General features: G+C 55.1%; 2 protein-coding genes across 2 annotated transcripts; one reads left to right on the top strand and one right to left on the bottom strand.

Annotated features, from left to right (window-relative positions):
* TAF1C (TATA-box binding protein associated factor, RNA polymerase I subunit C) lies at positions 1-10,384 on the top strand. Its single transcript, XM_012738467.2, has 15 exons — positions 1-118; positions 2,117-2,324; positions 3,324-3,405; positions 3,554-3,651; positions 3,728-3,817; positions 3,914-3,987; positions 4,603-4,841; positions 4,973-5,089; positions 5,175-5,295; positions 5,384-5,455; positions 5,551-5,686; positions 5,789-5,932; positions 6,580-6,754; positions 6,833-6,970; positions 7,079-10,384. The coding sequence occupies exons 2-15, from the start codon at positions 2,187-2,189 to the stop codon at positions 8,089-8,091; spliced, it is 2,637 nt and encodes an 878-aa protein (XP_012593921.2). The 5' UTR covers positions 1-118; positions 2,117-2,186; the 3' UTR covers positions 8,092-10,384.
* On the bottom strand, positions 8,881-27,987 carry DNAAF1 (dynein axonemal assembly factor 1). The gene is made up of 12 exons (XM_075995819.1): positions 27,707-27,987; positions 25,249-25,384; positions 24,656-24,747; positions 22,094-22,315; positions 21,759-21,925; positions 18,787-18,908; positions 18,065-18,228; positions 16,120-16,398; positions 13,236-13,357; positions 11,713-11,769; positions 9,983-10,319; positions 8,881-9,265 (listed from the first exon to the last, which is right to left on the bottom strand). The coding sequence occupies exons 1-12, from the start codon at positions 27,822-27,824 to the stop codon at positions 9,186-9,188; spliced, it is 1,896 nt and encodes a 631-aa protein (XP_075851934.1). The 5' UTR covers positions 27,825-27,987; the 3' UTR covers positions 8,881-9,185.
* Positions 27,988-27,999: the final 12 nt, after the last annotated feature.

The following is a 27,999-nucleotide window of genomic DNA, read 5'->3' as shown; positions in this document are numbered from 1 at the left end:
TTCCGGTCCCCAGCGCTGGAGCCCGAGTGCATCTTCGGGTCGCCCTCGTGGAGCGAGGGTCCGGCGAGCGGCAGTCCGAGGCGCGTTTTCCAGATGAGCGCGACGAGGCCCGGGCTGCGTAAGTGCATGCGTAGCTCCGCGCGCCGACCGGGGCTATTCGGGGTGCGGATAACCGAGGGGAGGGACCTCCTGGGGCTCCCATCCTCTGCGACAGCCCCACTGTTCGCCGTCCCCGGCCTGGCATCGGTGCGGGCCCGACTGAGGTCTGCAGCCTCGGAGGTCGAAAGGGGCCTGGGGAGCCTACAGCGAGGGCGGGAAGCCGGCCAGGGGAAGTCGAGGCTGCCTTGTCTGAGGGCTTCTCCGCTGGCTTCGGGCTGTTTCGTTCTTTTTTCTCCTCCCATTCATTCATTGATTCAAAGATTTGTTCTTTCCCTAGATGTATTTATTTATGTGTATTGATTGTTACCATTGTGGTAATACCCAAGCTCCTGGGAATTATAAAGTTCTTGTCCTTATTCCTTTGCCTCTTAGAGAGGTTTTTGAGTCAGACGGTTTCGTCCTGAAGTATCTAATCGAGCTTAGTGTGCCTGCTCTGCAGGGTTCTGGGAGGGTAGGGTTGGGGGCACTGGGAGAAGCTTCCTTGACTCAATCTAAAGGATTTTGTAGGAGGAAAGAGAGGGCGTTTGGGCTCTTCCTAAGCGGAGAGATTATGTGCATAGGTCCTGTGGTGAGAAGCATGGTGAGCAAGAACCCAAAGGCGGTCAGTTTGGAGCCGGGGCACCGGAGATGAGCTGGAGACTTTGTGCATGTGTTGATTTATCAGGGATGCAGCCACCTGTGGGAGGCTTGGATGCTCCTCAGCTGCAATCAGTGCAGTCAGCCCTACAAAAGCCATGGTTTTCACAAGGATTCACTGAGCACTCTCTCCATCCTTGCCACTGTTCTAGAACTGTCATGGAAAAGAAAAAGAAAACAGCAGCCAGTCACAGGGATTTAAGAATGAATCAGATGCAGTCCCTGCCCTCAGACAGCTCACAGTCGAGTGAAGGAAATCAGGGTGTACAGATAAACCACAATTAGAACGACACTGCCTCATACCTTGAGGAACATGTTATTCATTCATTTGACAAATTGTTACCAGAACTGTGCGACAGGCAGTGGGCTTAGTGCCGAGAGTGCACACGTGTACGGGGGTTACAGAATGAACTGATGAAATGCAGCGTACATTCCATTTTTGCTTAGTAAGACTCTATTGCTAGTGTTTGCTTTTGGATGTACAGTAGAACAGTGGCTCAGGGCTCCAACTCCGAATTGATGAGGATCAAGCCTTGGCTCTGGCAGTTACAAGCTGCTGGACGTGAGCAGGTTACTCTTTCCTGAGCCTTATTTTCCTGAACTCCAAAATAGGGGCGATAGAAGAGTAAATAAAGCATTTAACATCACATCTGGCAGATGCTGGCACTTGGTGAGTGCTATTATTATTTTTGTTGATTAAAAAAAGTATAATATGGTATCATACTTCTTATACTGCTAGAAGACTTTGCATTTGCCAAAGGCCTTTGATACAAATTTATTTTTACTCAACACAGTGCATTTTCTGGGAGGCACGGTGCTTGACTGTAAGAAGATGAGTGAGACTCAATTCCTGGCTATGAAGGAACTAGGGCTTCATCTTGGGAGTGTAGTCTAGGAGAACAATGGCAGTGTTTATGAGCTGGGAGAGAAGCTGACCTGTCTGACTTTGTCTACCACCCTCCTCACTGTTCACTCCCTGGCCACCTAGTTGTTTCACAAACACTTTTCTGCTCCAAGACTTTTACGCTCGCTGACTGTTCTACCTGGAACCCCTCTTCCCAGTTGCATGTATGGCTCTCTCCACTCCCCCGCCCCCAAGCTGTACTCAAATGCCACCTTTTCAACAAGGCTTTCCCTGGCTGCCATCGCTGAAACCGCACCCTCACCCGTCACCATCCCCTCTGTCATGCATGGGTGGCTGGTTTTAATCTAGTACTTATTACTATTACTACTTGACTTTAGGCTACATATTCACTTCTTTCTTATCATCTGCTTCCTCAAAGAAAGTATATTCTCTTAGTGTACTTTTTACTCTCCCCAGGAACCCTGGAAGCCGTCAGATTCAGTTCGCTTTAGGAGGCCAGTGGGACATTTGGTCCTTGTCTTCCAGGATGGACTTCCCCAGCTCCCTCCGTCCCACGTTGTTCACCACTGGCCCCCTGGGCCTGAGCGATGTCCCTGACCTGTCCTTTATGTCCAGCTGGAGAGACCTGTTGACCCTGCCAGAGTACCAGCCCCAGAACTCTGAGGTGAGGAGGGACCCCAGCAGCTCCAGGCTGGGCCTTTTCATTTGGTCCCCTTGTGTAACGCTCAGACCGGTTGGCAAGGATACAGAGGGTGGCATTAGCATAAATCTGCAAAGACACTGGCTGAGCCAGAATTCCCTCCGTTGGGGTATGTAGAACGCCCTGCCATCCGTAGGGGGTTTACTCACAGGGCCCTACTAGGCCTCAGTGGACCCCTACCCTCCTGGAACTGAGAGGCTGTGCGGAGTAAACAGATGAACAGACAGGTGGATGAAATAATTACCAAGTGTGATCTTACCTTTGAGTGAAATGAAAAGGATGCTGAAACAGCCTGTGGATTGGGGGAGGGGAGGGGGACCTCCCAGGACTTCTGCTGGTGCCTCAAGGAGCACCCTGGCTCTTTCCTTGGAATCCTAAGCCATCTGCCTGCCACTCAAAGACAGCTAGGCTCAGGATGAAGGCTGGCAGATTCACAAATAAAAAGAGACAGCAGGGTGGGGTCTTGGGGAATGGGGTTCAGGGATGGCCTCCTTGACAAGGGAGGGTTTAACATCAAATTGGCACTCCTCTGGGAGTCTAGCCTGCTGGCTCCTTTGTACCTGAGTGTTTGAGCTGAGATGTCTCAAGCCAGCACAGCAATGGGAGGTGGGGCGGCCTCCTGAGTGATATGAGGATTGAGTGGGGTGCGGGTCAGCCATCAGTGGCATAGGAGGCTTCCTCCTCCGAGAGCCAGTGGAGGTGGAGGTCAAAGACACAAACTGTGGAGTCAGGCTGCCTAGGTTCAAATCACAGCTCTGCTCTTCACTGGCTCTGTCATCTGGGGCAAGTGACAGCCTCCCTGTGCCTCAGTTCCTTCATTAGTAAAATGACAACTACACTTGCAGCAACTTTGCAGGGTTGTTCTGAAGATTGGGTGAGTTCGTGAAAGACAAGTGCTGGCAGGGTGCCTGACCCAGGGACTGCCTCACTGTAATACTGTCGTTGTGGTTGTGTTCCCTTCAGAATGGGGCTCCAGACTTGGCCAAGGACCTGGTGTGGGAGCCAGTGACCCCTGGGCCCCTCCCCTTGCTGCGTCCTGCCCCCGGTAAGGTCCCCTCCCTCTGGGCTCGCTCCCCTCCGCCTCCTGAGAGCATGGCTTCCCTGCCGATGGGCTCTGCTCACACAGGGCCCGGGGACACCTGGCCCTGCTCTGTGCCCTTCCCAGTCCTTTCCATGATCCCCTTGTTTCTCAGATCCCTGGGACCCTGGCTTGACTGCCCAGGACCTGCTTTTCCGCGGAGGGTACCGGTACCGGAAGCAGCCCCGCGTCGTGCTGGACGTCACTGAGCAAGTGAGTGGGCCCACGGCGGACAGTGCTGCGTGGCCTGGCGGCTGTGCTTAGTGACCTGGCCATTTTCCCTCCGCAGCTCAGCCGGTTCCTGTGGGACCATGGGGAAATAGCCTTCGCACCCCTGGGGAAGCTGATGCTGGAGAACTTCAAACTGGAGGGAGCAAGGGTGAGTAAGCCCTGGCTCGCCAGGGGCAGGGACTCCCTGCTTCCCTGCAGGGGTGAACCCTCGGGAGTGCAAGCTTGACAAGGCCTTTCTATGCAGAGCCGCAGTAAGAAGAAGACAGTGATCAGTGTGAAGACCCTGTTCAAGAACCTCGGTGGACACCAGCCTTGGGGGCAAGTGGCTAGTGAGAAAGGATGAGGAGGATAGGCCTAGTTGGTGACGGGAGGTAGCTGGGACGGGCCCCCAAGTTGTCAGCACAGTCACTTCCCCCACCCCATGTGGTCAAGAGCCACACACTTCCTTATACAGAGCTTCCCACTCCAACTAGCCTCAGGGGAAAAAAAAAAGGAAAATTGTGGACTGCAGGAATAGCTGTATCCAGGTGTTCAAATAATGTTAATAGGACTCTGTCTCTATTTTCTCATCCGCTTCCCTCTGCCTGGCTTAATTCCTGGACATGCTGCTTTCAAGTGGCAACAGGATGGCTTACGATTCCAAGGGAGGAGTCAGGGTTCTTCCTGAGGCACCCGAAGTCCCAGAGAGGACTTTGGTTGGCTCGGCTTGGGTCACTGGCAGGGACAGTGGAGTACTCTTGATGGCCAGGTCTGGGTCATATGACCGCCCTGGCCCTGGGCCCTAGGAGCAGAGTGGGTGGTTTCCCAAAGGCAGACATTCTAGGTAGATAGAAAATGTGTGCGCTGCACACCTGGCCTTTCTCGGGATGGGACCCAATTCTCCTCCCCCGTCACCCACACAATGTGAGCCTCCTGCTGCCCTCTGGTCCCCAGGTGTCCCTGGGCTTACATCACCCGCCGGCAGCGCCGGTTCTCCGTCCTCGGGGGCCCCATCCTGGGCAAGTCGGTGGCGAACCTCTTGGCAGAGCTGCTGCGCGAGGAGCTGGCGGCGCAGTGGGAGCGGCTGCTCCTGGACGAGGCCTGCACCGGGGGCGCGTTGGCCTGGGTGCCTGGCAGGACGCCCCAGGCCGGGCAGCTGGTCTACCCTGGGGGAGGCACCCTGGACACGCTGTGTATCCTTCCTAGCTGCGCAGGAGGTCCCAGCGGGCCCCCTCTGGTGGAGGAGAGGGTGTCCGCGTGGCCCAGGGGAAAGGTAGACATTTGGGGGCCTGGCTCTTGCCCTGATCCTTAGCAAAAGGCCCAGGTTTCCAAGAGGTCAAGCTGACCCCGGACGGCAACCTTGAAGTCCCTGGGTGTCCTGGACGCATCCACCTCCGGGGACCTGTGCGGCAGGTGGCAACCTCCACTGTTCAGGGCGAAGGTAAGGCCCTTAGCTCCCTCCCTGCCTGGCTGACCTGCTGCCTGACCCCTGACCCCTGACCCTTTCCCTCTCCTTCCTCTCGCAGCCATGCTGGCTGTGCGTGCTGACTACCACTGTGCCGTGTGGAAGGTCAGGAAACCGGGGCAGCAGCCGACCCTGCTGCAGGTGCTGCAGGTCGAGAAGGGGGCCACAGGGATCAGTCTCAGGTGAGCAGAGTGAGTCGTGCTGGTGACAAGGAGGTGGGTCTGCAAGAAGGGACAGGTAGCCTGAGGTTAATCACACTCGTGCCTGTAGCCCTCATCTGCCCGGGGAGCTGGCCGTCTGCAGCCGATCGGGAGCCGTCTGTCTGTGGACCCCTGAGGACGGGTAATGCCCCTTCTCCTGTTTAGCATGTCTGGACCCCTCGACCCTCCCCTGCAGCCTATCCCCCTCCCAAACCATGGCTTGCACCTCTCCCCAAGGCTGCAGCAAGTCTACAGAGACCCCGACACCCTTGTGTTCCGGGACCCATCTCCCTGGCGCTGGGCGGACTTCACCGCCCACCCTCGGGTACTGACCGTGGGGGACCGCACTGGAGTGAAGATGGTCGACACTCAGGTATGGGGGTGGGGGGCAGGAGACCCGGGCTGAGAGTGGCCGGGACAAGGACGGCACAGGCCTGGGGCCGTGGGGAGGGCTGACGCTGTGCTTCTCCTCCAGGGCCCGCCGGGCTGCGGCCTGCTGCTGTTCCGTGGGGGGGCGGAGGCGTCGTGCCAGAAAGGGGAACGGATCCTGCTCACACAGTACCTGGGGCAGTCCAGCCCCGAGTCTCTGCCCCCCACCCTCCATCTCATCTGTACCCAGGTGAGCCACCCCCACCCAGGGTCTGTTGCAGACGTGCACTTGAGCCTGCTGTTTGCCCTGGCTCAGCCCTCTGCTGCACCTGGCCACCTGCGGGCGAAACCAGGCTCAACCTCCGCATGCATCTGCATCTGGCACGTAGCACTCATGCCAGACGTGAGTTCTACAGAGTTCTGCAGCCAGTGCTGCCTGGTGGGCGGGGAAGGCCTCCCTGGGAGGTGACATCTTAGCAGGACTTGAGGTGTAACTGGGGATGGAGCAGGTGGGGAGAGGCATCAGCGAGGCCAGGGGACACACACAAAGCTAGACAGCTCCTGCCTCGTGTTCGGGAGTGGGAAGAAGACCCAGATGCTGGTAGTGTCTTAGGCCCAGGCCAGGAGAGTGTGGGGTGGCACGGGAAAGCCAGGCGGGCTCCTGTGTGACGAGCCTCCACACCCCTTCTGAGAACCCTTGTCCCAGTTGTGCTGTCCGTCCCTCCCGCCGTGGGTCAGCCCTGGTGATGGCGCCACCCACTCAGGAGAAGCCTCCTGGGCGGGGCTGGCAGGTGCGGGTGGAGAGCCTCGAGGGCTGATCGCCCTGAGAGCCACATGGGGCCCCAGCTCATTCCCAAGTTTCAGCCACCCCCTACCCCTGCTTCTTCGGGCCCCCAGTTCTCGCTGTACCTGGTGGACGAGCGCCTGCCGCTTGTGCCGATGCTGAAGTGGAACCATGGCCTCCCCTCCCCGCCCTTGCTGGCCCGGCTGCTGCCTCCGCCCCGGCCCGGCTGCCCGCAGCCCCTGCTCCTGGCAGGCCAGGGCGGGCAGCTGCAGCTGCTGCCCATCACAGGTGAGGGGCCGCAATGGTGGGAGGCGTGGGGGGAGATGGGCGGGGCGGGCCTGGCCTCAGCCACCTGTCCTTCCTCAGGAGGTGCAGCGTCCGCGCCCCGGCTGGCCGGGCCCCCCCAGGCTCTTCCCTGCAGGACCGACTCCCTCTCTGCATTTCCCCTGCTGGAGCCCAAGAGCCAGTGGCAGCTGGAGGAGCGTCTGAAAGCGCCAACCATCGGTGAGCTGAGGCAGGGGAGCAAGCTGGGGGGAGGGGCAGGGGGGCTGTGGTGGGAGAGTTCCCCTCCACCCTGCAGGCCTTGCAGAGCATGGTCATTCTCGTCTCCAGGTCTGGCCACCGCCATCCCGCCCTCGGCCTCTACGCCGGGCCTGGTGCTCTTCCAGCTCACAGCGGCTGGAGACATCTTCTACCAGGACCTCCGGCTGCAGGCAGACTCCAGCATCTGCAGAGATGCTGGGCCTCCTGGCGACCCCGGGCCTCCTGGTGATCCCCGGCCTGACTGCCCTGCCCCCACAGTCTCCTGGACCCCTCAGGACACTGCCTGCTGCAGCCAGTGGCTCAAGGTCCTGCTGGAGGTGCCCCCGGATCCCCCCGTGTGGGTTGCACCCACCTTTTCCCACCGCCAGCAGCTGGGCCATGTGGAACTGGAGAAGCGTGGCGGGAAAGTGCCAGAGGCTCTGCGGGAGGCCATGGCCAAAGGGCAGCTCCTGCTGCAGAGGGACCTGGGCCCCCTCCCCACGGCAGAGCCACCTCCCGCACCTGAGTCAGTCCCGGAGGATGAGCTCAGTGAACGTCTGGGGGAAGCCTGGGAGGGCCGAGGGGCTGCCTGGTGGGAGCAGCGGCAGGGCAGGACCTCGGATGCTAGGAAACAGCTCAAGCGGCCCAAGCGCCGGACTCAGCTGTCCAGCACCTTCTCCTCGCTCAGTGGCCGCTTAGACGTCTTGGATGCCACCAGCCCGCCTCACAGCCCAGAGCAGACATCTGCTAAGTCTAGGCCTCGGCCCCCAGCGACCCCACCCTCCCAGGACCTGGGTGCAGATGTGTGGGCCCCGGGCATCCCCCCAGAGCGGCGGAAAACCCTCCAAGACTACATGGCCAAGCTGCCCCTCCACACGGACACCCCAGCATGTACCGCCACCCCACCCATCCAGGCCACCCCCTCCCAGCAGCATGATTTCCAGAACCATGTGACCAAGCTGCCACTCCAAAGGGATTCTCCAGGACATCCTGCCACAATCCTCTCCCAGGCTTCCAGCATTCGGACCACCCCCTCCCAGCAGCACACACCTGTCCCCTCTGGTGCTCAGCCCCAACGGAAGAAGCCTCGCATGGGCTTCTGAGGGCAGGCTGCCCCCCTCGCCCTCCCTCCGGGCCAGCTGTGCCTTCCACTGCAGGAACTCAGGAACTAGAACGGTCTCCATGATGCAGAGCTTTCTCCTCCTGAAGGCTGAGTGATGATGAGCCAAGTCAAAGGAATGGAGCGACAAAATAGTTTATTTTGTATCTATGTCTGAAGGTGACTCCAGAAGGCACATTGGCAAGGTCACCCCTGGGCGCTCTGAGGCTGGTGTTGCTGCAGGGCCAGTTCTCCCCAGAGACAGCAGGGTCTGCTGTGCCTTAGCTGGGGGCTTCAGGCAAGTCGCACAGTCTTCGGGCAGCAGTACGAGCTCCCCGTGTTTGGTGAAGGTGGGGTGAGACTCCCCGGAGCACTGCTCATGCCTGGCAGTGCCTCGGGAGGGAGGCACAGTGGCTGTCAGTGGCTGTCAGTTGGGTTAGTTTGTGTTTGTCAGTCTCCTCTGTGATCTGATGTTTTGTAGAGGGACACGCTGTGGACCCAGGTTCAGGGACTGAGTAAACCTGTCACCAAGCACGGCAGTGATCACATTTCTAGATGGGACAGCGTCGCCTTACTGCTGACGTCTCACGCACGAAGTCCCAGTTCCTCTGACTTTCTTTAGCTCTGGTGGGGGATCCTGCTTTCCTTTGGGGCAAACACCCACTGGGAAATGTCATGGGGACCAGGATCTGATCACAGTCTCTGCTCACGTTGAGAGAGAAAACGTCGCGGGGTAGCTGGTGGAAAGAAACGCACGTGCCTCGCAGAGGTCTTAGTCCAGTGACACACTGACTCACATGGATGTCAAGATGTTTATGCTCAAAAAGAGACATTTATAACTATACTGCTTATATCACAAATAACTGGGGGAGGTCGCGTGACACCCTGAATACAAGGACCGTGGTGTGGTCCCACACGTGTGCGGACTCAGGTGGGGGAAGGGGTGAGCAGGCGGCCCGGGCGGGTATCCAGGGAAGGCCCTGGAGCGCGTTCTCCAGTCACTGCCCCGCTGGGGGCACCAGGAGAGCCGGCTGAAGGGGTGACCTGCGCCCGCTCCCTGTCACTGTTAGTCCGAGGGCAGAGGGGCCGCCTGGGGGTTCAGTCCAAGCCAAACTCGGCGTCCTGGCTCGCCCCCACCCCAGGCTCCAAATGCGCTTCGCTCTGCTTGGTGCTGCTTCCTAAAGGGTTAAAGAGAAGGCTGTTCAGTGTCCCCAGGAAGCGCAGCCCACCCTCCGGCTGCTCCAGAGAAAGCCTGGTGACCTGTTGGTGTTACTAAGAGTGGGCGCTGTCCCCCTCTCCCGGGTGACGGCCCAAGGCCGGTGCTGAACAAAAGCACCGCGGCATTTCGTCCTCAGCCTGCACTGGCCGGCTTCCCCCACAGACCCCATCCCCCAGGCTGCCCCGACGCCCAGCACGGCTTTACGGCTTTACGTGTCCTGCCAGCCAGGCCCCTGGACGCTGCCCCTGCCACAAAGGCGTCCCAGACGTGCGCAGGGTTCACCTGGCCCAGATCTTCACGTGGAGCAAGGGTCACCCTCACCGGTCCCACCGGCCTCAGCCAGGATGCCAGCGTCCCCTCCCTCCTCCACAAACCGAGGTCTAGAAAGGCTGAGGGCCAGGGATGGTGGGGAGGGGTGGAGATGCAGGTCCCGTAGCCCCCCAGGCCGCCTGGACCAACACTGCTGGATCTGCCCGGCCGCAGGGGCCGGGTGGGCTCCACGGCAGCCAGACTCGGGACCCTGAGAAGGGCGGCTCCAGAGCCGGGCACTCAGGAGCGGGTCTGCGGGCTCCCCACGCACGTGGGTGCTTGGGCAAAGGCTCGGGCGGCACCCCGCCTCGGCCCCGGGAGGGGAGTCAACATTTGCACGCTAAGCCTCCGGGCCCTGGGATCTCACCTGGTGCAGGGGCTTCAGCGAGCCCAGTGTCCTCGTCTCCACTGGCAGGGGATGTCGATGGTTGGCCCGAGGGGTCCTCGTCGCTGAGCTCCTCAATCAGTGGTCTCGGGGACTTGGTGTGCGGTCTCTGAGCTCCCACGTCCCTCTTCGCCTCTATTTTAAATATGTCTGTGACGGGCGCCTGAGCTGCCTTTGAGGGGTCTTTGGAGACCGCGAAGATGTTGGAGAGGGCGTCTGTGGACGTTCTTTCCAGCACGGGGAGGGACGTGTAGTCTAGTTCAGGGTCACTGTCGTCACTCAAGCTCGAGATGGCCTCAATCTTCGGAAAGCACATTTTCTATGAAAAGAACAGATGTGTTTGAACGTTTCTGTTTTCACAATAAATAGAGCCGCTCCAGCGTGCACCGTGCCCGTTCTGCCTTTTTACATAACACCACAAACTGTTCTGTAGCCACCTACAAAAAAGCCCAAGGGAACACAGGACTCAGGCCTTGGGACGGACACTCTTGGCCAGCTGTGTCCGCTGAGCTGTGCAGCCAATGTCTACACTGCTTTCCAACCCTCTGCTGTGTCCACGCTTTCCCCGCCCAGTACCCGAATGAGCTCCCCCAGAGCCCCGGCCTCTGGCTGGCACGGCCCCGGCCCCGGCTTTGACTCTCTAGGACTTAGCTCCTTGGATCTCTGTCTACCCACGGCAACTGCGTTTACTTCCTTTGTTTCACGAAAGCTCGTGCACATAGATTATGTCTGATGCTTCCTTCTCCCTCAGGGCTGGGCCTGACACCTATGGCTCTGAGTAACGCCCCGGGGGGCGAGGGCCGGGCCATCTGGGAGAATTCCCCTTGCTGCCTCATATACTCCTTGCCTCTGTCTACTCGTAGCTATGTTCAACCAGGTATTCATAGGAGTGACATACAAATACATCTCAAGCACAGAAAAACATGTTCAGGCCACTATGCACAGAAGTCAGTTATTACACACCAGCAATAAAATGTGTGTTCAAGAAAACCCAAGTGGTTAATCATAAAAACGTAAAGTGGCACAGTAGCTCATGCCTGGAATCCCAGCACTTTGGCAGCCAGCCCAAGGCAGGAGAATCACTTGAGGTGAAGAGTTCAAGACCAGCCTGGGTAATTTAGCAAGACCCCGTCTCTAGAAAAGATTTAACAAAATTAGCCACAGGCCTAGCTACTCGGGAGACAGAGACAAGAGGATCACTTGAGCCCAGGAGTTCGAGGCTGCAGTGAGCTATGATGGCACCACCACACTCCAGCCTGGGTGACAGAGTAAGACTCCGTCTCTGAAAAAATAAAACCTTCCCTGTCTCTACTATAAATAGAAAGAAATTTACTGGCCAACTAATATATATAGAAAAAATTAGCCAGGCATAGTGGCGCATGCCTGTAGTCCCAGCTACTCAGGAGACCGAGGCAGGAGGATCGCTTGAGCCCAGGAGTTTGAGGTTGCTGTGAGCTAGGCTGACGCCATGGCACTCACTCTAACCTGGGCAACAAAGTGAGATTCTGTCCCAAAAAAATAAAATAATAAAACCTTAAAGAAGTGAACAAGAACAAATAGCTACATCTCCTTTGGCAAGGTGAAAATTATGGAGGTGTGCGATGCTTTAATCACAAACAGTATTTTGCTTTCAAGTTCAGGAGATGTGCTTTGCAAGTGACAGGAATGAAAGTGGAACTAAGTTGATTGTGGGGAAAATGTGCACTGATAACCTTATCGTGATCATCCAGAGACTCGCCCGTGTCAACGTCTTCCAGGTCAGGTAGGTCCTAAAAGAGCAAATGAGCCGTCTGTCACCGGGGAGGCACACAGCTCTGACCGGTCCACAGGCAAGGTAACTGCCAACGTGCACAGTACATCGAGTCCTAGTTACATGCAAGCATGGTTGGGGGGGAATGCGCAACCACTCCAGGACTCCTCCACCCACTCCCCCGCAAAGGGAACCCCATACCCGCAAACGGCAGACTGCCACTCCACGTGTCTGACCTAATGAAAGTGAGACTTTGCAAGGTGTGACATGTTTAAAGAACGTCCACATCTTTTCTCCACTCTGTGACAGACACAGCCACCCAGCCAAATGCACCTCTGTACAAATCCGTGCCAGGACTCTGTGTGGTATGGAAGTAATATATTTTGTGCCCCTCCAAAATGGGCAGGACTTTTATGTTTTGTATTGTGGGGTTTTGTGTTTTTTTTGGTATCTTTATCTGTAGCAATCAGTTGGCACGTGGGGGAGGAAGACAGTGGGAGGTTACATGGGTGAACTCTGGAGCCAGAATTTCCTAGCCGTGTTGCTTTGGGCAAGTTGCTTAACCTCTCTGTTTCTCAGTTTCCTCATCTGTAAAATTGGGGTGTAACGGGACGTGCCTCTTAGAGTTATCGGAAGGGTTAAATCAGTCAGTACAGTTTGTGCTTAGAACAGTGCTGTGCACACAGCAAGAAGTCAATGAATATTAGCTCTTAGCATTGTAGTTCTACGTGCAGTCAGTTCTCAAATGTTGGAGATAAGTCGCCCAAATGTGTTTCTTATACATAGGTCCAAAAAACTAGTAACCCACTATGAATACTGACTGTGATCACTTTAACTCGTGAAGTTAGAAATTTAACAAGGAGCAGCAAAGCTGCAGGCAACAGGCCAGAGCGTGACACCCCCGGGCGTGAGGTCAAAGGTGCTGAGAAACACCTCTCCCGCTCTTGCCCCATCCAAGTGCAGTCCCTGGGGGGTTGTGACAAAATGTGAGCCACCCTGGAGGTGCCGTTCCCGTGGGCCCATGCCTTTAAGACTGCCATCGAAACAGGAAGAGCTTCGGGGAGTGGCTGTGACCAAACATTCCCTGAACGGGCCCCAGGGGACAGTCACACCTTCACAAGCCAGCAGGCCAGTGAGGGCGTGGGCTGCTCTCTGGGCAGTGTCCTAGGAGGGCTGAGAGACTGTGAGGACACCACGGCTTTGTGTGAGGTGAACTGGGCAGGACCGCTTCGCACTGTCACTTACCCACTGGAAACAAAGGAAGTCACGGGGCCGGCGCTTCCCAACCGTGAATGTGACCCCCGGGGGAGGGGTGGGGGGGATGTTGCTAAGCGCAGATTCTGATCCAGCAGGTCTTGGGGGGGCCCCGGGGCTCTGCATTTCTAACCCGCTCCCCACCCGCTGGCCCAAGCACCACACTTTGGGTCGTGCTCTACCGACAGTAAAACAGACACTGGTCTCCAAGGGTGAACGCCCCACACGTACATCCACGAAGAGTGCCTCCTTTGTCTCTGGCGTTCTGATCTCTGGGTCTTCAGCCTCAGCCCCGTCGAGTTCGGTCACCACCTGAACGCCCTCCTCGGTGGCCACAACCCGGGGAGTCGATTCTGGGGGACAAAACGAAAAGTCACTCATCTCGGGGTGAGTTGGACACGCAGCGTCAGGTGCACAAGCCCCGGGGGAAGACGCAGCCCACGCCCAGACGGAGGCCAGAAACCCTCTGTCCCCAAAGCCAGCCCCGCGGCAGAAGCCACCGGCATCCACGGCTTGGGACTGGCTTCCATCTGCCAGGAAGAAGGAAGGACCCGCAAGGCTGCCCCTTTCTGTAATCTGGAGGCGAATGCAGTGCGGCAAGAGCGCTAGCCAGGGACCCGAGCAGCAGCTGCAGCAGCAGGCGCGTGGGACTGGCAGGGGGACCCAGGCGAGAAGAAGAATGGGGCAGGGTCCCGCCCCCGCCAGCTCGGGTGCCTGTCCCCAGCCAGGGCGTTGCACACGCCCCTCATGCACCCTCATCATCTTTGCCAGGTCTGCTGGGGAATGTGGGACGGCCGCGGGGCCCTTCCTCCACCCGGCAGGCCCCTGCTCTGCAAGGTCCCCAAGGCTGTATCCTTGTAATCCCGTGCTCCGATTTCTCTTCGGTCTCCTGGCTTTGATTTTGTTAGAGACCAACGCTGCCCCTCTCGGCTTTATCCGTAGGTCCAGTGTGTCCCCCTGAGACTCGCAGCCGCATCGGGGCCCCCCGTGGGGGTGAGACGAGGAAGCCTTGCAGTCCATCCGCCCTCCTGAACTCTCACGCCGCGGCCCGGCTGCCTCCGGTCCCCTGCACTTGGACGCCCCGTGGCTTCTCAGACTCCGGGCTTGCGACTGCCATGGCTCTCGTGCCCGCTCTTCTTCCCTCTCCAGCCTCCCCAGCCACGGAGGAGCCGAGGGCGAGGCGGCTGCCCAGCCTGTCGTTTCCACTTCACCGCAGCCCAGCCGTCTGGGCCGTGTTGGGTCTGGGGGACGGGGTGCTGCAGGGAAGAGACTAACGACCACCGGGCGCTTTGCTGAGTTCGCCCCACCAGTGGCCTGGGGACAGCTCCCGTGCCACAGAGGCACAGACGGGCCCAGAGGGGCTTTGCGGTTTGCCTGAGGTCACTCAGCCACCGGAGGGCTTGGACTCGGGTTTGACGTTGGGGTCCGTCTGGGAACCGCGCCGTGCGCAGCGTGTTTCGGTAAAACGCTGGCGGCGTTCTGCAGGCCGTCCGGGGACTGCTACACAGGCCAGCGTCCCCGGCCCCTGCCTTCACGGCCAGGCCCTGCAAGGGGAACAGCGAGGCTGGCAGGCTGTGGGCGTCCTTCCTCGTCATCCTCACTGAGGCCGGGTCACTGGCGAGGAAGGGCTGGTCCACGCGAGAAAGGCGGACAGTGACGTCGTGAACACATGGTTTCTACTCAGCTTTGCCTTTCCTGGGGCCGAGTCAGGGAGGAGCCGGGGCGGAGGAAGGACCCCCTGCCCGACAGACAGTGCGGGCCAGGGAGGCGCTGGGGAGGACGAGGAAGGGCAGACGCCGGGGAGCTGGCGGGGCCGAGCCTGGCGCCCGAGTCGCACCCAGGCCCACTCGCTCCGCGGTCTGGAGCACGTCTCTCCAGCCCACTGAGCCTCAGCTTTCGGCTCCGCGAAATGGGGCAATGGTGGCAGCATCTCCCTGGCAGGGGCACCGGGGAAGGCCTCGGAGGCCTCGGTCGTGGTGCCCTGGCCTCGCTCCGCCTGTGCGTGTGTCTCCCGCTGCCCGCGGTGACCGCCACTGCCCCACTGCTCGCTTGTCTCGCCCTGTGTCTGCTCAGAGGGGCGGGAGCGACTGTGCGGGGAGAACCTTGTGTCCTGGCCTCCGCAGAATCCACGCGTGACGACTCCTAAGCTCACGGTCACGCGGAGGACACCTCCCCCGTGTGCTCAAAACAGAAGCCCCGCACCCTTTCAACAATGACGCCCGTGACGTCCCCGTCCGGGGGCAGCTTTCGGGCAAACGCGCCCGCACAGTGGAGCCAGGGGCCACGGAAAGCGGCAGGTGGCATTTCGCAAGGAAAAATGAGGTCGGAACAGGTCACGCTCCTCAGAGAGACGCTCGAGCCCCCGTCTCATGTCAGTCGGAAGAAGATCTGTGACGGCCCCCCTGCGAAGGCGGGAGCAGAGCACCGGAGGGGGCGGGGCACGTCCCCCCAGCCTCCCCGAGAGCGGTTCTGTCCGTCCGATGACGCGGGGCCCCCACGCACGCACGCTCCTTCGAGATGTGCACCGCCTGCTATGGCGGCCGCAGCCACACGCAGCCGCCGGGCGCTCAGAATGTGGCCAGCCTGCTTTCCTTCTTGAACTGTTTTTGCTTCTAATTAATTTTAGGCTTCAAGACTGGAGCAGCGTAAAGCGGTTGGCTCGTTTCGGGGGGACCCCACCTCCCTTCAACCAGTGGCAAGTCGGCGTGCAAACTGGGAGGTGCCGTCCGCACGCGACAGGCACACGCTGGGCTTTGTGGGCGGCACAAGAACAACGTAGACTATGAGCAACGTTCGTGTCGATCCTATGTCGAAGTGGTCACACTTGGGATGTGTCCGGTTAAATAAAGCATAGTGTTAACAGTTGTACCGGTTCCTTTTTGACCATTTTGAATGAGGCCGCTAGAAAATCTAGCGACGGCGCCTTTCACGTCCCTATCGGGCAGCGCTGTCCTAGACAGGGGGACGACCTGTGGACTCTGCCTTCTAGAAACGGCAGCCGGGGAGAGGTGACACTCAGCCCTGGGGCTCAGGGACTGGAAACGCAGAGGCCGGGTTCCCTGCGGGTGGTGCCCCGTGCCCGCCGCACCTGTGCATGCCTCCCTGCTTGCATTACCTTCGCCACCTGCAGCTGCGAGGGACGGCGGTGGCTGCGGCAGTGGGGCCTCCGCTGGGAGGGTCCCCTCTGGCTCCTGCTCTGCGGTGTCCCCGTGGACCTCCCGGGGCAGCCCCTCTTCTCCGCGGGGCAAGTCTGGGAACAGCTCGTCCTTGGCCTCGAAGCTTTCCTTAACGAACAGCTCCATCTTCTGCCTCGCCTCCCCGTCCCCGGCGGGCTCTTCCTCGCTGTCCACGCCGCCACTCGCGTTCTCCCCATCCTCTGGCGGTGGCATCGCCCCTAAACAAGGGGAACCCAGAGATGATCTTAGAGACATCTGGGTGAACAAGAGTGTCTGTGTGTCCGTCAGGGCCACGAGACTGGAGAAGGTGTGGGGTGCAGTTAAAGACGTGCCCCCAGGGCCAGGCATGGTGGCTCTGGCCTGCCTAAAATCCTGGCACTCTGGGAGGCCGAGGCGGGAGGATCGCTCCAGGTCAGGAGTTCGAAACCAGCCTGAGCAAGAGCGAGACCCCGTCTCTACTAAAAAAGTAGAAACAAATTAATTGGCCAACTAATATATATAGAAAAAATCAGCCGGGCATGGTGGCGCATGCCTGTAGTCCCAGCTACTCGGGAGGCTGAGGCTGGAGGATCGCTTGAGCCCAGGAGTCTGAGGTTGCTGTGAGCCAGGCTGACGACACGGCACTCACTCTAGCCCGGGCAACAAAGCGAGATTCTGTCTCAAAAAAAAAAAAAAAACAAAGACATGCCCCTGTGGGAGGTGCGGCAAGTGCTGTTTACGGTCAGTAACTAAGGGCGCACCCGCTTAATGGGACGGGACGGGCACAGCCATCAGGAAGACATAACGCGGGACGTCCTCAGGAGACGCACGGGGAGGAATTCGGGCTTAAGGGCCTCGATGTCCACCTTTGCTCCCAAAGGGTTCTGGAGAAAAATGTGTGTATGTGTGTATGTATATGAGCACATGTGTGCATGTGTGTGCAGGTGTGTATGTATGTGTGTATGGGTGTGTGTGTATGTATGTTTGTATGTGTGTATGCATATGTATATGTGTATGTGTGTATATGTGTGCATGTGTGTGTATATGTATGTGTGTGTGTGTGGCAAAATATTAAGGACCACTGAATCTAAATGGACACAATACAGCCATTCATTTTACGATTCTCTCAGCTTTTCTGAAAATTTTAAAAAGTTTTAAAAAGTTGGGAAAAGAAAAATATATATATATATACTATTAAATATAAGAAAATGTCTCTTTTATGGAACTAGCTATAACATGCTGATTCAAAACAGTAGGCAGAAAGCAATATAATTAATGTCATTTTTATACGCAAATATATGTGTCCCATACATGGGGAAAAGCCAGGAAATACATACACCACCAAGATATTGAGTGGTTCTTGCTGCAATTATACTGCTACTTGCGCTTTTCTCTGTTTTCTATGCATGTATTCATAGTTTGTAATTAGGTGAGGAGCAATCAATATTATTTTAAAACGCACAAGGAGGGCCTGGCCCTTGCACCCGATAGGGGATCGGACCGCGGCACTCCCAGCTGGCGCTGGAGAATTGGCCGGTGAGGGAAAAACCTGCACGTTGGGGTGACCACAAGTGCCGGGAGTCCAGAAGGTGAGAGCAGAGCTGTTTGTTTCCTCCTACTTTACAGCATCCATAGAAAACCATTGCAGCATCAGTTGTTTTGGAAAACAGAGACTATTTTAACCAATTGTGTTTCAATCCGTAAAAGTGGTTTGGAGCTGCCCATGACCGTTAAGAGTCTCCCGACCGGCCCTGCCAGGTGGGTGAGGCCAACTGCAGACGGATCTGCAAGGGTGTGAATACGTGGTTTAAAAAAAAAAAAAAAAATCCCCGAGATGACATCCCTATGAGTGTGACAGCCCGGGCTTGCCTACCCTAAAGGGACGGGGCTTCGCGCTGCACGTACCTGCCTCTCGGCTCCCCTGCCTCCTCCTCTCCTCCGCCCGCTGCTTGATCAGCGCCAGGGCTGCGATGCTGTCCGAGATCTTCTTCTGCTCTCTGCTGTCCCACTGCTGCCTCTCCGCCTTCTCAGCCGCGTACCCTCCCCTCGCCCAGGCCTCCGCACAAGCTCTTGGTTAAAAAATAAAGACACAAAAACAGGGGGGGTGTGACTTTTTACAGGTTAAAAGCGAATTCCGAACACATGCCATCAGACCAAACTTGTTCATTTTCTTCCAAATCAAAGCCAAGGGCACATAAGACAGGTAGCTGCAAAGGTGAAAATTAACACGGGTACACTTTGGCCTTTAAAGTCCAATCTGGGCCAGGCTGGCGAGGTGGCTCACGCCTGTAATCCTAGCACTCGGGGAGGCCGAGGTGGGTGGATCATTTGAGCTCAGGAGTTCGAGACCAGCCTGAGCAAGAGCAAGACCCCAGTCTCTACTAAAACCAGAAAGAAATTAGCCGGACAACTAAAAATATACATAGAAAAAATTGGCCGGGCACGGTGGCTCATGCCTGTAGTCCCAGCTGCTCGGGAGGCTGAGGTAGGAGGATCGCTTGAGCCCAGGAGTTTGAGGTTGCTGTGAACTGGGCTAACACCATAGCATTCTAGCCTGGGCAACAGAGCGAGACTCTGTCTCAAAAAAAAAAAAAAGTTAAAACATGATCAAAAGGCTTTTCTCTTACCTGTCCTTTGGAAAAACGGGTCTATCATCCAAGTACGTTAAGTGTTTTAGCCGAACAGTGACTGTCCTTCGGTAATTAGGAATGTGCCTAATAACCGGGTTTCCCATCAAATTCAGTACACGCTGTAAGAAGACAAGCAGAGCCAAACCGATTACTAAAAAAAGATGTGATTAAATGATTTTATATGTGCTGTGCGCTAAGAATAAATACATAAAATTGATTTTTCTTTTTCTTAATTGGGCAACTCTTCATCCCATAAAAATAGAATAAGTGTTCCCAAAATTGATTTTCTTGAGCAAAACGGCAGTGCCGATGTCATGTGCTGGTGACTTGATCAGAGAAATCAGAAGGTTTTCCTGGCTCTTGAGACATCAGAACTGTCTAGATAATTGAGCAGCCCTTTCTTCTTGAACTTCAGGTCTGAGACCTCCTCGTCCTTCCAGAACGATATTGGAAAACATTTCCTGAGGCCTTTTCCAAGTGCAGTTGATTGTGTTAGTTTTGCTACCCAATCTCTTTTACTGAAATTAATCTCAGTGTAATTGACCATTTTCTTCCCTTCCCAGCCAGGGCCCATTTTAAGAAAACACACCCAGCGGCCAGGCAGATAGGCGGCAGTGACTAAGGGAAAAAACAGGCAGTGCCTACTCTTCTCCGTGAGAGCTGCCAGGAGGGAGGGCCCTTCGGGTGGGGTGGGGGTGGGGTACGGATCACGATCTCCTCGTAGGGCCAGCAAAGAGGAAGGGGTTCTGCGACGCCAGCCTGCCATCCGTCCCCAACTTTAAGTACCATCGCCTCCTCTCTTGCTTTAGGAAACTCAAAGAAGGTGAATGGTTAAGGCTATTTTAAAATCTGTTTGCCCAAACAGATTAAATATTTGTCATATCTAAAGTGACTTTTATTGACGGAGAAGGCAAATATATTTTAAACTGGTTAGTTTGGCATTTCCCAGGCCTCATTCGCGTGCCGTCTCCACCATTCTTGCCGTATTTTCAGGCAACTTATCCTGCAGGGGGTGGGGTTGGGGGCAGGCAATAGAGGGGTCTATGGTGAATGTAAAAGCAACCACAAAACAACTGCTTTTGTCATGGGCTGAATGGTGTCCCACGTGGAAGCCCTAACCACCAGCACCTCAGAGTGCCACCGAACTTAGAGATCAGACCCTTAAAGAGGTGATTGAGTTAGAAAGAGTTCATTAGGGTGTGCCCTAATCCAATCCCGCTGGTGTCCTTATAAAACAAGATCAGGACACAGACAACGAACAGCACAGAGGGATGGTCACGTGAGGACACAGAAGGAAAATATTAAAACTAGCAAACAAAACCCTACAAGCCACAGAGAGAGCCCTCAGGAGAAACCAACGCTGCCGACACCTTGATCCTGGACTTCTGGCCTCTAGAATTATGAGAAAATAAATTTCTATTGTTCAAGCCGCCCAGCCTGCAGTAGTTATGGCAGCCCTGGCAAAACAAAACAAAACAAAACAAACAAAAAAAAAACAAAACAAAAAAGGATTATACTATAATACAGCTTGATGTTCTCACCAAGTGCTGGCAATTCTAAAATAGTCCTTCTCAATAGTCCATGCTACAGGTTGTTCCTAAACTATTGATGCGATTTGCTTATTATCTTTCTTTCAATTGACTCACTTTTTTCCCTTATCCATACCCTAAGCATACATAGTGAACTCAAGGGTTTTGTTTGCTAGTTTTAATATTTTTCCGCATAGTGTACATGATAATACATACACGCTAAAAAGCAAGGAAGCCATCAAAGGACACTAGAGCAGAGTCCAAAGGGTACAGGAACCAACCTGGAGGGGCTCATGGGGCCAAAGGCCAGGAAAATTTGAACACCAAGAGTCAAAATGACAGCAAGGGTTACGTCATACCAAATACCTTTCTCTATGAATCTGTGAGTTTATAGTGACACCGAAAGAGAAAAGGCCCTCACTGTCACCACTAGAGGCTGCTGGGGGGTCTCGGCTCACCTTCCTGAAAATCGATAAACCAGAGGGCCAGACGTTAGCTCTGGCCTTGTCTGCACGAACCACGCTCGCTGATGAGCCAAGCGGCTTTGCAGAAGCATTCCAGCTAACAGACGCCAAAGGAATAAGAGGAATACAAAGTGACCACCGCGCGACCGCCCGTGAGACAACGCATGCAGGCGAGGCTCGGCGGTGACAGCTCACAGAACCGGGGAGGAGGACTGATGGGGAACTTCATGACGGCTGCTTCTGTCAGGCTGGCAGCGTCTGAACCCACTGATCGGTTTGAATAGACAGAAGGACAGGTGAGCAGACATGACGTGCTCTCCGGCGCGACGCAAGGGAAGGACGTCACCCACCTCAAAGTAACTATGGGACTCAGATCCAGTCAAGCCTCTGGCCCCGTTACCATTTTACCGGAAATACTGGGGACGGCAGAACACGTTAAATGACACCGCGAGGACACAATCGGCCACGTCCAGGATGTGAGAAACCACCAGACAAGGGACTTGATTTCTTTGAAAAACTAACGCGGTTGGGGAAAAACTAGGAAGGGCGGCGGTTACAGATCAAAAGAGACAAACGATCCAGATGTAAACATCTGAATGTGATTTGGACGTGAACGGCCCGCCGTCAAACACACACACGTGTGAGACAGGTGGCGAAAACTGAACACAGACTGGGCATTAAATGTAGTCGTTGTGATAATTTAGACACGATGGTAGTGTTGGGATTATGCTCTGAAAAAGTCATTACCTGTCAGAGATCCACACTGAACTACCTGTGGGTGCAATGCAGTGATAGCTGTCATGTAAGATACAGCTAGAAACACACACAGAGGGAAAAAAAAAAAAAGCGTGAAAGAAGGAAGAAAGCAAGGCGGGAAGGGGGAAAAAAGAAAAGTTAGGGCTTGCTGTTCAGTGAACATAAAACAGCGCGAGCGAGCCGTTTCCTCCCGGGCTCTTTCGTTCCGTTTTGTTTTTACCAGGTCGGGCATGTGCTCCAGAACGCTCAGGATCTCGGGGTCGCTCAGCTTGTTGTGGGAAAGGTCGAGGACACAGAGGCTCAGGCACTGCTTCAGGTGCTGGATGTCGCCCACCGTCTCCAGGTGGTTGTGGGCCATCTGCAGGGTGTTCAGCACAGGGAGGCAGGCTGGCAGGCGGGGGAGGGACAGGTGTCAGCACAAGTAAACAACGAAGGCATAAAAATGATGCCTTTCACCCACGGCATAAAATTTTACAACCCCCCCCACCCCCCACCCCTGGGGAAAGCGGGGCACACAGGGCGGAGAGAAAGACTGCGCCTGCCAGGCACGCTTACAGAGGTTTTCGATGGTCTTGATGTAATTGTTGCTGAGGTTAAGAGCGTCCAGCTTCTGCAGAGGCTCCAGGTTCTCAATCTTACGAAGCAAGTTCACCTGCAAGAAGAGGCACCGCAGCTCCGTCTGGGCCTCCAGGTTCTCGATCTTCTGTATGCCGTTGCACTCCAACCACAGACAGCGCAGCCCCGTGTACTCCTCCAAGTTCTCGATGCGATCGAAGCCTAGTGGGAAAGAGGGGGGGGGTGTCAGTTAAGCTCCTAACACCCACACGTGGGCAAGGGGGCAGGACCGCCCTTGGTTTTGCCTACTGCTAGGGGCCCAATGTCTATGTCCCTTTAAAATACATATGTCGAAATTGAGAACTAAAATAAAATCTTAAGCCCCTAACCCCCAGATGATGGAATGGACCCCCCTCTTGGCCAACGGGGACCCCAGGGAAACCTTGAAGCTGAGCTGCTGGCCGTGCGGACCAGGGAGGTGAGACCCGCCTTGTCACGCTCCCCTCCCTTTTGGAGTTGCTCTTTGTAACAATAAAGACACTGAATCGTTAACAGGCCCAAGGCCATGCCAGACAAAGCTTGCTCCACGCCTGCAGACCATCGATGCACTTGATACATCCCTCGAGTCCGGTGTGTGTCCATATATGTCTGTGGCTTGTCTCTGATTAACAGACATCCTCAAGGCAAGACATTCCAAGCCTTTAGACGAGGTTTCATTTTTTAAAACAATTATAAATCAAAGAAGCCTTAAACCCACCTATATTCGATAGGCTCCCCCCCACCACCTCCCTTGGGATGTTAGTCATTACTCATTTATTTATCGTCTCTCCAGGAACCTTGGGGAGGAACAAGCCATCTGCCATTCACTCCTCCCCTCTCAATCCTTGGGTCACCACCCTTGGCTAAGTCTCCCAGAACATCCCGGTTGTTGAATGCCATTGCCGGTTCCCAACCGCACCGAGGTGTCTGACCCCCAAGGGCCCTGCCCCTCTGTCTGAGCTTTCTAGAGGAGAGGGGACTCCTGAGACCAACCGAATCCTGCCCTGTGGTGACGCCTCTTTTCCGCAACTGGGCATCTGTCTTGGCCTCAGTCTCCTTTTCTGGCTCACTCCCTCTGGGGACGCCAGGGGCCCTAGAGAGGCTCTCCCTGTGAGGAATGGAGGCCTCTGGGCCGGCGGCCAGTGGGGACCTGAGGCCGGGAGCCCATGCCCGATTCTCGGCCCCAGGCCAGGCTTCAGAGAATTAAGGCCTGGCTGATAGTTTGACTCCAGCAGCCTCATGAGACACCCTGAGCCTCGGCTCCCCGGCGGGCCGCTCCCGGGGGGCCTGGCCCTCAGAGGCTGAGGGGGTAATGAAGGTGCTTCAAGTTGCTGAGTTTTAAGGTAATTTGTGACGCAGCAATAGGCACTGCTCTCTCCCAGCCCTCTGTCCCTCCCTGACTCTGTCTAGAGCAAGAGTCTTTCTGGGCGACTCTGGATGGGGGATCCGGTGAGGGCCGGGACGCCAGTCAGGAGTTGTTCCGAGCCCCCGCGGGTCTCTGAGCCTGGGGGGGGGGGGGCTTTGCGCGTCTCCCTGGCATGGCGCCGTGCTCACAAGTGGTGAGGCTGCCCCCGTCCCCCAAGATGCCTTCCGGCACGCAGAAGGCTCTCGGGGAGCACTTTCTGAATAAATAAACGAACACTAAAGTGACTGATAAAGCAAGTTGGCCCTCCCCAACCCAGCAGAGACTGGCAGCTCTCGCCCCTCTTTACCATTGCTAGCAGTAGCCCCGCCTGGGCACCTGCACTTAAATCTACATGTGACCCCGGACCCCAATCCCGAGTCCCGTTCCCACCTCTCCGCCCTGAAAGGGCACCCAAAGTTCCCCATCCCTTGTTCTCTGTGTCTATCTTCAACCCCTGCAGCATACCCCTCCCGCGCCCAGAGCACTTACACATCAGCTTTCTGGTTTGAAAAATTAAAAGTCCTTAGAGAACATAAATAAAAGATACCCATGTGCTTCCTAAGTATTCCCCACAGCCAGCGGCCCCTTGATGAACTCTACTCAAGCAAGACTTTTTCTTGAAAGAAACGTTACTGCTTTTTCCATACATACATCTCCACCGAACTCCGAAATTTCTATTTAACTATAATCTGAGAACTAAAGATGATCCCTGAGAGTAACGTTTTGTACTACTAGATATGGAGAGTCTTTTTAATTTTTTTTCTTTGTTGCCCAGGCTAGAGTGCTGTGGCATCAGCCTCGCTCACAGCAACCTCCAACTCCTGGGCTCAAGCGATCCTCCTGCCTCAGCCTCCCGAGCAGCTGGGACTACAGGCATGCGCCACCGTACCCGGCTAATTTTTTCCATATATATTTTTAGTTTGCCAATTAATTTCTTTCTACTTATAGTAGAGACGGGGTCTCGCTCTTGCTCAGGCTGGTTTCCAACTCCTGACCTTGAGTAATCCACCTGCCTCGGCCTCCCAAAGTGCCAGGATTACAGGTGTGAGCCACCGCGCCCGGCTGATATGTAGAGTCTTTCTGCCTGACATGAGGCCTCTCCTCTACCGGGTCCCTACCTTTATAGTGCAGATACAGCGTATCATTCAACGCCGGGGTGATATACAGCTTGTGCTGCTTGCAGAGTTTTTGCAGAAAACTTTTAGTCATTCTGTTCAAATGGAAAATAGGAACAGGAAATTTATTTCAGCTTGTCAGCTGTAAAAACATCCCGAAAGTTCTTCACTGCATCGATTCCTGCCCCAAATTCTGCAACATCCTATACGCCTGGTACTCATTTTAAGTTCTTCTTCTTTTCTTTTCTTTTTTTTTTTTTTTTTTTTTTTTTGGTATAGATTTCAAGGCCTCATCCTACGTCATTACTTTCAGCATTTTTGAAAAGTGCACTGTATGTTCTAATAAAAATACTTTTAATAGCGTCATCAGGAACTACTGCTGTTCCCTCTCCGGGCCTGGCATTAAAGTTTAATAGTGTGTGATTAGCTGTGCCACACAGGCAGTGCCATCCTGACTTCACTACTTAATGATTCACAGACGTTGGGCAGGCTCCTCAATCTCCAGGAGCCTCAGTTTCCTTATCTGTACATGGCGGGTGATCACACCATTTACACCACTCCATAAACGTGCACTAACTGGCGGCTTGCCCACGTACCTGGTGCCCTGGTCCTCCCTGTCATCCCTTGAGTGTGCTAAGTAACCATCTGACCCGCTATCTCCACTCTGTTTCTTCTGGCTTTGGTAGGAGGTGTCAGAAGGACCCACACCCATTTCCTTAGGATCATTAGTTTCTGTAAAAGAAAAGAGGTAGGGGGTCAATGGAGATTAAAAAAAAAATGTACAAAAAAAAAAAATCCCCCAATTTCAACTTGGTTAATAACCATCCACTTTTAGTATGGAACACCATACTCTTTAATGTGTAACATTTTTTTTAAAGCATTAGCTAAGACTATGTAAATTTCACTTCTAGGTAGAGTCTCCATAAAAAGTCTTGTACAGGTAGGCAAGGAAATGCGTGCAATGTTACAACGTTTCTGCATTGGTTGTAAAAGCCAAGAACTGTTAATAATGCAAATACCCATCCATAGGGACTGGGCATATAAACCAACGGATTACTCATCCACCTTTGAAAATAATGCAGGAGAACTGCCACTGTCAATATGGATCATTCTCAGAAACATACATGAAGGGAAAAAAGCAAGTTTTATAACAGGCACAGAATACCAGTTATATAAATTAAAAACATGCAGACCAATGCTACGCACTGTTTAAGGTCACATACGTATAGAGAAGTGATTGGAAGAATCCATACAAAATTCTGAACAAGGAAGGAAAGGAATGAGATTAGGAATGGGGGGAGGGACAAAAGGAACGCCAAATTTATGTGAATCAGTTTATTTCTTTAATTTAAAAAGATTGCAAGTAAATACGATAAAAATGCCAATAACTTTCTGTTCTTGGTGGCAATACGTGGGTGCTTGTTATAATGTTCTCTGTGCTTTTGTCTTTAAAATTTTCTCAACAGAAAAAAAAAAGCCACGTGAAAAGGAACAGACATGGTGGGAGCATCTTTGATAAAAGGAAAATGAGCACATTCAAATCCACTCAGTTTTTTAAAAGGCCAATCAAAATCGGCCAATTTGAATGCACTTAATTTTTTTTTTTTGAGACAGAGTCTCGCTTTGTTGCCCAGGCTAGAGTGAGTGCCCTGGCATCAGCCTAGCTCACAGCAACCTCAAACTCCTGGGCTCAAGCAATCCTCCTGCCTCAGCCTCCCAAGTAGCTGGGACTACAGACATGCGCCACCAGGCCCAGCTAATTTTTTCTATGTATACTAGTTGGCCAATTAATTTCTTTCTATTATATAGTAGAGATGGGGTCTCGCTCTTGCTCAGGCTGGTTTCGAACTCCTGACCTTGAGCAATCCGCCTGCCTCGGCCTCCCAGAGTGCTAGGATGACAGGCGTTAGGCACCGCGCCCGGCCCCAATGCACTTAATTTTAAGGGCTGTTGGCTGCCGCCTTGTGTGTGTGTGTGTGTTCCTGTGGTCTACTGAACAAGACTAAACGCTCCATGTGTGGGGACTGTGTCTTAAACTCATCAAGTTCTCACTGCATCCAATGCTCAGCCACAAGAGGCACCAGATAAATGTTTGTGGAATAAAGAAAGAATAGGTGCTCAATATATATATATAATTGATTATAGTAATAAAAGGTACTACCATTTGTTAATGGCCCCCTATCTGCTGGAGACTTGTATCTTTAATTATCTCTGTATATCTCTGTATAATTAACCCTGCTTACAGATGAGGAGACTAAAGCTCAGAGACGTTAAACTCTGGGCCAACAGCCAGGAAGCCTTTACTGTGAGCTACAGTCTGAACCCAATGCGGGTGGCTCCAAGGGCCAGTGTCTCTGCACTGGGCAATACCGACTCCCTACAGCTCCTCACATGGGGTTTGCGTGGGCAGCTGAGCTCAAGATATATTTGCAGACTGGGTTCAAAACATGACACACAAATGAATTTTTTTTTTTTTTTATCTAATCCTTTAAAGGTTTCCTTTAGGGCCCCAAGCCTAGTGGCAGCAGAGGCTGAAGCCTATCTTTCAAGTCCATTCCCGGATACTTTGGTGAGGGGGGGGCATGGTCACACAGGGACCCCAGACCCCCTAACTCCTCATTCAGTCTCTCTCCCATAGGTCAGGCACTGGACTAGACGCCTTGAACTCAATCAGGCTGTCCTGCCCTGCCTTAGCATGCAGCCTCCAGGGGAGAAAGCCTTGCTCTTGCACGGCGAAGGCAATAAACGGACACATTGAAAGCATCAAAGCTGGGAGTGGGGACGACGGTGCGCTGGACAAGGGCCTGGGCTCCGGAGTCAGACTCTCCGTTCTGTCACCGGCCAGCCGGGGCTAACGTGTCTGCAGCGACTTTTACAGCCTCTTAGGTGTCCGCTTGCTCGCGCGCACGGAGCCGGGCGAGGACGCCAAGTGCGGCGCGCCCGGGAGGAAGTGCGGCCTGCTGTTGTCACCGTTACCGTCCGGCCCTGGGAGGAGGCTGGGGCGTCCAGCCGGGTCTGCCCGCCGCCCCCCGCACCCCGGGCGGCGGCTGGCACCTTCCTTGCGGCCCGCCTGGCCCGCGCTGCCGTGGTCGCCCGCGGACGCCTCCTCGCCCGGCTCCCGCTCGCAGCAGCCCGGCTGCGCCGCCGGGTCCGCCGCGGGCTCCGGGTGCATGCTGACTGCCGCAACGCCGACCACCCCGCAGCAGCGGAGAGCCCCGTTCCGCGGCGGCTCCGGCCCCCAGCCCCGCTCGCTCTCTTCGTCCCGGCCACCGGCGCCCGGACCGTTAGCAGCCGGACGCTCCCCCGGTCGCCACGGCAACCTCCGCGCACGCGCACTCGGGGCGGGC

The sequence above is a fragment of the Microcebus murinus genome, chromosome 20 (genome assembly GCF_040939455.1).
Source record: "Microcebus murinus isolate Inina chromosome 20, M.murinus_Inina_mat1.0, whole genome shotgun sequence".
Lineage (NCBI taxonomy): Eukaryota > Metazoa > Chordata > Mammalia > Primates > Cheirogaleidae > Microcebus > Microcebus murinus.
The sequence above is the reverse complement of the archived record's forward strand: the minus strand, read 5'-3'. Positions and strand labels throughout refer to the sequence as shown.